This window comes from Ictidomys tridecemlineatus, chromosome 13 (assembly GCF_052094955.1).
Source record: "Ictidomys tridecemlineatus isolate mIctTri1 chromosome 13, mIctTri1.hap1, whole genome shotgun sequence".
In the NCBI taxonomy this organism is placed as follows: domain Eukaryota; kingdom Metazoa; phylum Chordata; class Mammalia; order Rodentia; family Sciuridae; genus Ictidomys; species Ictidomys tridecemlineatus.
Genome location: NC_135489.1, coordinates 26,381,948 through 26,394,144, shown reverse-complemented (window position 1 = coordinate 26,394,144; position 12,197 = coordinate 26,381,948). Strand labels below are relative to the sequence as shown.

The 12,197-nt window shown below is 50.8% G+C and overlaps 1 protein-coding gene across 1 annotated transcript in view; it reads right to left on the bottom strand.

Moving 5' to 3' along the window:
- Positions 1–12,197, bottom strand: part of Loxhd1 (lipoxygenase homology PLAT domains 1) — a 142,525-nt gene that overhangs the window by 59,140 nt on the left and 71,188 nt on the right. Inside the window, exons 16-21 of the mRNA XM_078030089.1 lie at positions 11,102–11,298; positions 8,121–8,313; positions 6,414–6,574; positions 4,021–4,498; positions 3,424–3,578; positions 794–927 (exon numbers count right to left, since the gene is read on the bottom strand). Of these exons, the coding sequence (XP_077886215.1) occupies positions 794–927; positions 3,424–3,578; positions 4,021–4,498; positions 6,414–6,574; positions 8,121–8,313; positions 11,102–11,298 (1,318 nt within the window). The remainder of the gene's footprint in view (positions 1–793; positions 928–3,423; positions 3,579–4,020; positions 4,499–6,413; positions 6,575–8,120; positions 8,314–11,101; positions 11,299–12,197) is intronic.

Below are 12,197 nucleotides of genomic sequence, written 5' to 3'. Positions count from 1 at the left end.
TTATGTGCCACCACGATGACCTTACGGAAGCCATAACACTGGACCATCTGCAAACTGTGCCTGGTCTTCTGTGGGACAGTAGGGCAGGTGAGGGTGGGAGATGGGGAGAATCTCCAGCAGAGGCCAGAGCTGGCCCACCACCTGCTTATTTATGTACATCCCATGAGCTAACATGAGTTTTGCATTTTTAAATAGTTGGGGGAGGGGGACTAAAGATGGATAATATTTTGTGGCATGAAAATTACACAGAATTCAAATCTCAGTGTTCGTAGATGAAGATTGACTGGAACCCAGTCACGCCCATCCATTTAGTTATCATCCAGAGGCGCTTTTGTACTTCACCAGCAAAGTTGTTGTTGCAGAGACCAAATGACCTGCAAAGCTAGAAATAATTTTTATACAGCCTTTATAGAAAAGGGTTGCTGGTTTCTGGTCTAGAACATTGAAACTAGGTGTGGGATGCTCTTTTTTCCACGGAGGGACTTCTGGGTGAGCTAAGACTGCACATGGAGACTAGGCGTGTGAGGCCTGATAGGGATTGAAATCTCTTAGAATGGATGGGCCAACTGGAGTGGCTGGTCTTTAGACTGTCCCCTGAGAACTAGAAGCTTCAGTGGGCTGCCCATTGAGAGGGAAGGAGGCAAGACACCCACCCTGCCAAAGGACCAAACCCACAGAGTCACAGCTATCCCACCCTCACCCACAGACATCACTTCACCCACCCGCAGTCCTCTCTCAGGATTATCTTAGTGGCAAGGATGGCCTTCTCTCCCTCTCCTCCAGCCCCACTCACGTGATCTCATTGTTCACATCGGTGATGTCTATTCTGTCCAGAAACCAGCCTGGTCTGCTGCCTGTGTTGTCATGGCGAATCCGAATCTTGGACAGAGCTCCCAGGTCAATGGCATAGATGGTGAAGGTGTCCGTCTAGGAGGAGCCAGAGTAGCACTCAGAGGGGTGAGATCCATTCTCTCCCCAACTTGCCATCACCTCATTCTCCCAAGGACCCAGCACCTGAGGTGGATAAGACCCCAAAGCAACCAGGGCTGGGGTGATGGAAACTGCAACTCATTAGTTTGGAGTTTGCTCTGCACTGTTGGTATTTAACCAGCCCCTGCCCAGGGGATCTTCTTGTTCTTATTGCCCAGCAAGGTGGAGGGAAGAGAGGGAAAGTGAAGAGAGAGAGAGGTAGAGAGTTGACGAGTCTGCTGGATACCGCATTCATATTGTATGTGTGTCATGGGGGTGCACAGAGATTCTGTTTATGTGTGCACGAGTGCATCATCTCCTTCAACCCCAAATTTCCATTAAGCACCTGCCAAGAGTCAGTCCTGTGCAAATCCAAAGTGATTGACAGAAACAGAAGGCTTGGGGCTGCTCGCCACTTAGGTGGTAAGACGGAATGGGAATCATACACGTGTACGTAGGCTGCCATATGCACAGGAGGAAGCTGACAACACCAGGACCCTTTACGTGAATGGGGTATTCTTGGCTATCCTCTTTTGACTCTTTATTTTGCAAAAGATTTCAAATATTCAGAAAGCTTGCAGAAATAATGTAATGACAGTCTGCTCACCTTAACCTAGATTCTGCACTTACATGCAACATTTTCTGTATTACTCAATCTGTTCTCTCTCTTGCTCTCTCTCTCTCTCTTTCTACTTTTATTCTGAATCAGTCGAAAGTAAGTGGAAGAAACCATGATCCTTCATCCCTAAATATTATGAACATTCTCATATAGTCACGGTGTGATAACCAAATTCAGAAACTTAGTGTCCTTACATTATAGACATGCATCATTTAATGATGAGGATAAGTTTTGAAAATCATGTTACAAAGGGAGTTTTGTTATTACGTGAACAAAAAATAAATAAGAGCTGTGTGTGGTGGCATCCACCTGTAATTCCAGCAGCTCAGGAGGCTGAGGCAGGAGGAATATGAGTTCAAAGCCAGCCTCAGCAATAGTGAGGTGCTAAGCAACTCAGTGAGACCCTGTCTCTAAATGAAAACTAAGGCTGGGGATGTGGCTCAGTAGTTGAGTGCCCCTGAGTTTAATCCCTGATATCCCCAAACAAACAAACAACAACAAAAACAAATAAGAGTGAACTTACAAAAACTAAGATAGCTAGGATGTCACTAGGTAATATAATCTTATGGGATCACTGCTATATGCACCATTTGTCATTGACCAAAATGTTATTGTATGACTTGGACCATAGCATTATCTAATATACAGTCCATATTCAGATTTCACCAAGTGTACTAGTTTTGTCTTCTACAGCAGTTTCCCCCCAGTCTAGGAATGTAGGGGCTATCATTTTTCTGGGAGACCACTGAAACCCAGGAGGGATTCCTAGTCCTCCAGCCCTGGAGGGAGGGCTGAAGAAAAACGCTAGAGCCCCAGAACAAAAATCATCATGAGCTGGGAAGTATTTTAATGGATTCGGTCATTGTTTTTCCTCCTCTGTGTTGATCAAAGAACCTGATTTGGGGATGAAGACAGGAATGGGAAGGATAGGGGACAGGGGATTTTGTGATACCTCAAAGGATAAAAATGATGGCTTTATTTTTTCCTGCTTTTCCATCTACACCTGGAAGAGGAAGAGGCTTGCATTTCTTTCATGGATTCCCACTGCCTCAGGACACAGTCCAGCCTTCCAGGCTGACTTTCAAGCACATTGTGGCCACACCCACCCTATTGGTCTTATCCCAGCTTATCCACCACCCAACAGCACCAACCACAGCTCGGGAGCAGATGCTCCATCCTCATAACTGAGCATTTTTCTCCCTCCACCTCTTTGCTCACACTGTCCTCCTGTCTTCTGCAAACACCTTTCACTATCTTTTTCATTTTTATTTTACTTTTGTTGCCACTGATGATTGAACCCAAGGGTGTTCTACCATTAAACTCCATCCCCAGCCCCTTTTATTATCTGAAACAGGGTCTCTCTAAGTTATCTGGACTACCTTTGAATTTGCAATCATCCTGCCTCAGTCTCCCAAGTCAATGGGAGTACAGGGGTGCACCACGACATTTGGCTCACAGTAATCGTTACACACCTGCACCATACTCATCTGCCCAGCTGAAGTCTCCCCTTCCCACCAGGCTTCTTCAAGACACCCCGTGGTAAGCTCTTTATCCAGGAAGCCCTGCTCAGCCTGCTCTGTGCCTGAGCCTCTCTCAGATACTGTTCTCTAGCTGTCCCTGAGAATCAGCTAGCCTATGGGCTCCATGTGCTAGAACCTGCTTGTCCTCTTCTCGTACCCCATCATGTGCTGGTGTGCCTCAGTGGATTGAAAGAAGCACACAGCTAGACACTTAGCAGATGCTGTGCTGGGTGGGGACGCCATGGGGACCATCCAAAGGCACCAGGCCCCATGCCTGAGTCCCACCCCAAAGAGAATGGAGACCCCTCACTCTACCTGCCCCTGCTCAAACTTGTTGGATTTGTCCGACTTCTTCAGGGGCCGCTCGCCCGTGTCCCCGTACTCCTCACCGTAGATGGTCAGGAAGACATTGGCATCTGTGCCGGCCTTGGGCACATTGCCTGTGATCACCTGGACTTCATAGGTGTTGGCTGGAGACACAGAGAGATACAGCATTGAGGAGGGCAATCAATGAGATGGGCCTGAGAGCAGGTCCAGGCAGACCCTGGGAAAAGGAAGAATCTACAGGAACCTCTGCACCAACCTGGAACTGAACCTGCCTCTCCTCCCGCCCAGGACGCCTTCACAGTGAGGCTAAGAGCAACATTTGGCCTCCACATCCCTCTCTCCTGTGCGCCCCACATTTAGTTATTTCAGGCCCTCTCCAAGCCATTGGTTCCTCTTGAGTGACTCAGGACAAGGGCCATGCTCAGCCCAAAGAGAACTGTCCCTGGTGGCTTTTCAGACACAGGTCAGCAGAGCTATTCGGGAATCATGATGGGTGCCCACCTACTCAGCCTTTATGTGAGGGAGACCAAGCCACCCCTGACCCCTCCCTGGTCCCTTTAGGGGATTATGGCCCCTCAGGCTTACGCTCAGGACCAGATCGGCCCGCTGGCACCAACTCCACGACAAGTTCATTGTCCTCCTTGCCCCGGGCCAGCCAGCGGTGGACTTCGAACTTGTACTGCTCAATCACCTCCTGCATCCCCGGCCCGTGCTCCTCCTCTTCCTCTTCTTCCTCGGACTCCTCCTCCTCCTCCTCCTCTTCTGACGAGGACTCCTCTGAGGAGGACTCCTCCTCTTCCCCCTCCTCCTCCTCCTCATCGCTGCCCTTCCTCTTCTTCTTCTTCTTCCTCTGCAGCTTGGCTTTCAGCCGCTCCTTCTTGAGCAGCTGCCGCAGCTTCTCCTTCTCCTTCTTCTTCCTGGCCTCCTGCTCCGGCGTGAGCTCCACCTCCCGCACCACCAGGTGCCGCAGCCACACGGCGTCCACGAACCAGCTGGGCCCAAAGCCCTCGCCCGTGTGCCCCAGCCGGATCTTGTAGATCTCACCCACGTCCGCCGCCTCCAGCTGTGCAGAGCACAGGCCAGTGGCTGGGGTGGCCCCGTGTCCTCCCCACCTCCCCTGCAGAGTCAGGAGCAGGGCCTGCGTGCTGGGCTCTGGCCCAGACAGGGCAGGGGCCTCCATGCTCCCCCTCGCCAATCACACCCAGCTTGGCTCCTCTGGCCTGGTCCCAGTGACCCCCAAACTTCTTTTCTTCTAACCCCTGTGGGAGTCAATCTTTTTTCCCTGTTTCTTTCTTTCAAACATACACACACACACACACACACACACACACACACACACACACACACACCATTCATTCCTATTGCTCCTATTTCCACATCTTTCTTATGCAGTTCTCTCTCTTGGCCTGTCTTTATTGTCTCCTCACCCCTAGCTCAAACATATTCATTCTGATTCCTGTGCTTTATTATCGCTTTTTTGAAAACATTCTGTATCTTGCAGTGTTCACTTTCCATATGTTTTTTAGTATTTAGCATATATAACTTTTGTAATAAGCAAAAAGAAAAAAATGTTCTTTTTTTAAAAACAAAACTCACATCCATGTCCCCAGATGTCTAAGGCCATCCCAGACACACAGCATCAGTTGGACTGCTTGTCCCCTCCTCCAGAGTTTGGAGCTGGTCCTGGCCTGGCTTGGATGCACTCTTTGCCCTCAAGAGCTCTGAGTTCCTTAAGAGTGGGGACCATCATTTTAAGTCTCCCCACTAGGCATAGCACAAACTGGCTCAAAGGACAGTGTAGATAGAGTCATCAGTCTTAGATGGCATTGTCACTCTGTCTTGAACCACGGGCTCTCAGGAAGGACCTGCATAAGACGAGGTCTGGTCCCTACAGGCTTCAGGGAGAGGTTCACATGGGTCTCTGCTAGTCCAGCTCCTCCTAGGTACCCTGATCCTGAAAAGCCCCTGGCTGGGCATTTGACCTTTTTCAAAGCCTGGTTCCCCCAGTTATTCCACTTGAGTGCCATGGAAAACTAAGGCCTATAGGGCTGCCTCATGGTCACCCAGTGTCTCACTATTGGATTCTAGGCCTAGAGGAGACTGCAAATCCCCTGACCTCCTGCTCATGAACTCACAATTGGCCAAACCATCTTTGTGAAAAAACTACCAGCCAAGATGGAGTCCAGGGCACGCAGAATTGATTCTTTTCCACTCACTTGGGAATGGGCACTAGGCCTGGCAAGTGATGCCTTGAGTACAATAGTTCTCCTCTCCAGCACTTGCCTACTCATAGCACCTGGTGACCATCCGCCCCATGGAGGGCTGTCTGTGCCCCCTCCCATCTGCCCTTCCAACTGTGCCTGCTCCCCGAAACCTAGCCAGCTGGCCCCTAGAAGGTGCACTGCTCAGTCACATCTCCATCACTGGCCAGTTTCCTGAGTGCCTTCCCTAACATTGATCATTACAGGGACCATGAAGCCAGCCAGGCAGGCATTACAGAGCTAGGTTTTAACGAAGGAGGAAGCGGAGACTCAGGTCAAACACTTGGGCCTGCTCAGCAGCGTATGAGAGCATTTGACTCAACGAGGCTCTCCAGCTCCCATGTGCCAGACCCCTGTGACTCTGGCCTAGTTCCAGCTTGACAGGACCTTTTTCTTAAAGTTCCTCACACCTGACTTTGACCTGAGACCAAAGATAACCCCTGATTTAGCTCAATCCCTTCATTATAGGCCCCAAACCCGGGCCTGGAGAGGGGGTTCCTGTCCAAGTCACAAGGTAAAACTTGATTGAGCCCAGTCCAAAACTCGACACCCCGCTTCACTGCCCCCAGGGCATCTGTTTCCCAAGCAGCATCTCCCACTCAGCTGGAGAGAGGCAGCTGTTCTCGAGTGGATGTGGCTGGGGAAATAAGAACAGCCAGGGAACTATCTCGGTGTCCAGTAGACCTCCATGGGCACCCCACTGCTCACCCCACACACCTGGAACGTGTCCTTGGATGCCCGATCAAAAGCCTTGGAGCGGCTGGAGAGGAAGAGCACCTCGGTCTTGCCTTCCTCGCCGTAAATCTGCAAGTAGACTCGGGCAGTGGTACCTGCGCCACCCACATCCCCTGTCCAAATGTCAACCTCATAGTGCACCACTGAGAAGACAAATGTGGGAGAAAGGGGACATTTAGTAATAGCAATCACGGTGATCACAAAACAAACATTCCCGAGTCTGTGCCATGTGTCTCCGGCTTCACAGCACCATCTTATCTAACCTGTTCCCAGCACTATGAGGAAGCACGATCATCCCCATCTTGCAGATGGACAAACTGAGGCTTAGAGGAATTGAGTAGCAGGTGGAAAAGGCAAGCCTAACCAATCAGACTCCAGGCTACGCTACAGTCAAGTCCTCTTCCATAATAAGACATAACAGGTAATGTCTAAGACTGAAAAATAAAAAACAGATAAGCATATTATTTAAAAGCTCAGAGCTACATTTCAGAGGAACAAACTAAATTAGTTAAAGTGAGATAGGATGAAAAGGAAGGGAAAGGTCAGATTGCTCTGGGGGAGGGGGAGTTGGGGGGACTGTGGTGCTGGGGATGGAATCTCAGGGCATTGTACACACTGGGCGAGTGGTCGACCACCGAGCTGCACCCCACCCCTGTGCTGTTGTTGTTGTTGTTTCTAAATCTTTATGCCCTTGGCTAGTACCCGGACTGCTGTATTGGAAATCAAGTTTTAACTCATAAAAGAGGGAAGGGGCCTGTTCTTACATCGCCAGGTGCCATGGCGGAGCACGTGTGTATGGTACAGCTTTTGGAGAACTTTGGGGTAGGCTGGGGAGGTGAGGGGCACAGGAAAAGATACCAAAGGTCCTGGCAAGGGAAGAGCTGACTTGGGGCGGGGCTCTTTCCAGGGTGGGGGGTGCCTGTGGGTGTGAGCCGAGGGCAGCTGCTCTCGGGGTGGAGGTAGACAGGAGAGGGAGGGAACTTCCCCTTCGTAATTTGGTCCCACTGTCTCCCCTCCCCTCTAGACACCCTCAGGAGTCTCTGACCTACCATGCTCTGGGGCTCACATGAAATGCAGTGGAGACCAGATCACCTTGAACTTCCCCGTGACTCCCCTGTCCAAGATGCCCCTCCACCCACTCCACTGCAAACCCCTCACCCCGCTTCATTTTCTTCAGAGCTCTGCTGCTTTATCTTTTCTATTTCTTGCCACGGGGATGTGACGTACAGCCCGTGAGGACAGGAGTTTTTTCTGTTTTGCTCTCTGCTGCCTCCACAAAGCCCAGAGCAGGGCTGGCTCGGAGCAGCTTCAATAGATAGCTCCTGAATAAATGAGTGAGCTGTCTTATCTGCTCAGCCAGTCCTCCCAGGGCAGGACACAGACTACGCCTCAAACTCTTCTCCACAGGGCTGAGAATGTGCATTTTCCAGATAATATCATTTGCTGCCTTTATCCCAGAAAAAAAAAATTCCATCTGTGGAGTCCTCAGTTTCCTCATCTGTAAAATACGCCCTTACTGCCTCCCAGAACCACGGTACTGGAGGCAATCGAAGACCCATCATCTCCCCACTGAACTCCCCTCCCCCCACCAGTTGGAGACAAGACCCAGCTGCCCAGGGTCGGCCCTCCTTCCCCAGCCTCAGCACACAGGGGGATCCACACTGCAGGTCCCACCAGCCTCTTGCTTACATTTCTGGATCTCCACGACCTCACTGGGGTAAAGCTCCACCTCCAGGCGCCCATCCGCCTGGTTCTTGTCCAGCCAGCGGTTGGCAGGGAAGGTGTACTTCTTGCCTTGGCGAGGCACACGGATCTGGATGCTGCCCAGGAACCATCCTGCGTGCATGCCCGTGCTGTCGTGCCCGATGACCAGCCGGTTGATCTGGAAGGAGACCCCAGTGAGGGTGCACCAGGAGCAGGATGTGCAAACTTCCCAGCCTCCCTCGCTCTCTCCCCTCAGCTGGGATCTCCAGCTCCTCAGAAGAGGGAGGCTCCCAGGACAGGCAGAGAGAGTCCTGGCCCAAAGGGCCACTGCCATCTGTCAGCTGGGGGACCAGGGAGTCTCCCCTCCTGCCTGGGACCCCCATCCCCTCCTCCAGCTTGTTCTCAGGGAGACTGTCCCTCTCTAGCCAACTGCTTTGCCATTTGTTAACATCTTTGCATGCAGGTGACAGGGATCAGCGTTCTGATTGCTTTTATGTTTTGTGGAATTATCTGATGATCTTTAAGAACCCTTCCTGCCCTGAGATTCCCTCTGTGATGGTTTGGAGGGTGACATTAGCCATGTCTTGTGCCAAAGGGGCAGATCTTAAAAAGTGTCTGTGCAGACCTTGCTCCTTGCTCTCCCAGATACTAAGAGTCTCTCCAGCTGGTAATGGAACCATTACCACATGCTAGTGCATGAAGCCCCGTCCCCTGCTTGTCAGAAGGAAACCAGCTGTTTACAAGGTCTGAGGTCCCTCTGGGTGCACGCCAAGAGACACAGGAGTTTCACTGTTTTCCTGTGGGGTGGGACTATAAATGTCCCTGAAAGATACAGACTGAAAAACTCAAGGCAAGGCTGCGTCTTCTATCTGATATGACTGGAAGCTCCCCAAGGACAGGGACTGTCATTCAATCCTACAGCACCTTGACCTTGAGGTAGAGTAATTGTTCAGTGGCATACTGAGCACTTCTAATGCTAATGTTGAAAATCAGAAAACCTATGTAAACAAAGTTAAGTGGCCCGGGCATGCTGGGCCCCTGACCAGGCAGTTGGCAGATGGGGCTCAGCGCCCAGCTTCTTGGCCACACTGAGGGGGTTTTGGCAATACAAGGCAGGGTCCACATGCCCTCCCACTACCTCCCTTCCCACTCCCCCATGTTTCATTGATCTGTTGGCTGCTGCCAGAAATCCTTTAGGAAAGGGAAAAACATTTCCACTCTACAGTTACTGATTCAACTTAAAATGTAAATACATTTTGATCAAGGAAAACCTAGATTGAAGTTCACGAACCTCAAGAGATAAGTGATATGAGACTGTTCTCCAGAGTGTGTGTTGTTGGGAGGAGAGAATTCTAGAAATAGGGTGCTTCACAGAGAGGCACAGTGCAGGGAAGCAGAGGGCTTGTCACTGCTTCAGTTCCCACCGCGCGGCCCCCTGAGAGCAGCAGGTGCAACACATATCCCCGCACAGACATTTTGGGGGCTGTGGCCAGTGGTCGAGTTCAGGGTTTAGATCTTTGTTTCTCCAGGTCAAGTACAGAGTCTCACCTTGACCAACCCCTAGCCAGGCTACTCAGATCTTTCTTGGCTAAGCCCCAACTTTGACCTAAAATGACTTGAACAAAACACTAGCACAGTTTCTAACAGCTCAAGGCTACATTCCTAGGATGACCCTACTGCCCTTAAAATGCCTGCCTGAGAATACGCTCTGGGTTCTAGCTGGACCTGCAGGTGGTCCTGAGTTCAGGTGCTGGGAGGGTAGAAGCTAACTAGAATAGGTGCCAGTGAGCAATCCCAGATGGGTGTCCTGTGGTCTGTGTTCATCAGCTTTTCATTGCTGTGACCAAACACCTGACGAAAACCACTCAGAAGAGGAAAGAAAAATCATTTTGGCTGGTGATTTCGGAGATTCAGTCCATAGTTGGCTGGCTCCAGGGCAGCGATATCATGATACAAGAGCATGGCAGAGGAAATCCGCTGTGCTCACAGCAGCCAGGAGGCAGAGAAATGACACAGAAAGGGGTCAGGACAGATAGAGCCCCCAAGGCCATGGCCCCATGACCTACTTTCCAGCCACACCCCATCTGCCTATCGTTTTCACCACCTCTCAGTCAATCTGTTCAAATTACTATCCACCAAATGGATTGATCCACTGACGAGGTCAGAGTCCTTATGATCCAGTCTTTGCCTCTGAACATGGCTTTCAACACAGAGCTTTTGGGGGACATTCCAGATGAAACCCTAACAGGGTCCAACCTCCCCTTACCCCTGTGATTCCTCACTGCCCCAACTCTGAATCGCTGTTCACCCTCCTCCCATTCCCTCCTCTGCCCTTTAAAATGCCTTGGAAACCTCTGCACACATCAAAGTTGGGTTCACTTGGCACCGGCCTCTTTCCCCACTGCAGCAGGATACGCTGATTGAAGCGGCCTCCCCACTCTAGTGGAGAACTTTGTTTACCTTTAATGAAGTGCTCAGATCTCCTACAGCAGGGCCACCTGGAACCTTGAGAGAGGAAGACTCTTGGGTCCCACCCCCTAAGACAGCATAGTGGTGACTTGGAATTGTCCACTGAAACAGTTCCAGTGGCACTCAGGCCTGGCGCTGGGAAGCGTTTTCAGGCACTCCTTGAAGTACTTCCTTTTCTCTTTTCCTTATCCAAACCCGATGTCCCCTCTCCAGGTGCACTGGTTCTGGCCATGTAGGTAAAATGTTGGGGGGCAGTAAAGCTACTAAAATCCCACCCTCCGTGAGGCCCTGGGAGCTTAGCCACTGTTCACAGATCTTCAGCTGCTCTAGCTCATATCTGAAAAACAGCACCCCGCATTAACGATCCCCAAGTTAACAACTCTTTTCCTTCAAAACAGGCTCACCTATGTGTGCGCAAGTGTGTACATGTACATGCATGCAGATACCTATGTGATCATGGGTGGATGATGTCACTCAACCTTGGGAAGGACACTTACAGTCCCAATGTTCAGGGTCTCCAGGGTAAATTCGTCCACCCGGCCACGTTCAAAATAGTCTTTGAGGTTATTGTCAGAGACGAGAAGAACTTGCTTGATGGTGTCGGATTTATCCCCGTAGAGTTTGATGTAGACCTTGGAATCTGTGCTGGCTCCAGAGACGTCCCCAGTCTTCACGCTGATGTGATAACGGAAATCTGAGCAGTTCAAGGCAGGGGAAGAGAGAGGGGAGGTTAGTGCAGGTCAGAGGGCAAGGAACAGGGCCCCTGGGACAGAATGGAAGTCTGTGGTTGGGGGAGACACGGGCTGTGAGTCAAGAACCCAGGTCCTGTGACTCGGGGCAGGAGCTCCCTTCATCTCTGTGGAGCCCTCTCATCTGCAATATCAGAATTTTAATGGGTACCCTGCCTGCTCCAGAGGGGTAAATGCTGAGAACAGGAAAGGAAATTGCAAACCACAGGCCAGTGCACCAAAACTGAAGACAAAGATGTCCAGCAATCACGTGGTCCAGCATCTCCTCTGATGGATGAGGAAACCAACGCAAAGGACGCATCATCTGACAGTGTTGAGCACACCAGGCACACAGCATTATGGCTAGGGATGCTCATCCCAGTTTCCTGGACAAGGAATTGGAGGCTCAGAGGTCATATGTTTGGTGCAAGATGGTGACATTTAAGAAGTCACCAACCTGGAGTGAAATCTTGCTATGGACCTAAATAAAGCCCCCTGCTGTTAACTGGACCCATGTGGATGTGACTTTGTTTTATTACCCAGAAAGGTCTGCACTGCCTGGGTGCAAGGATGAAACCCCCAAGGAAAAGGTGAGTCCTTGAATAACATGAGCCAAGATCCATAGTTCTCCAGGTGCGCTCCAGGTGTGTCTTGGGGAAAGGAGAAGCAGCATTAAGGGTAAATGAAACCATCTCCAAGGCCTGCACTCAAGACTTGGGGTCTTCCCACTGGGAAAACAGGGTCGGAGAAAGAGAGCTGTGTCCAACTTTCTGGGGGCCAGCCCTGCAGCCTGGCCAGGCCTGGTCCAGACCAGTCCACTAGGAACATCCAAGTGCACTTGTCCTTGCTTAAAGCTATACCAGGA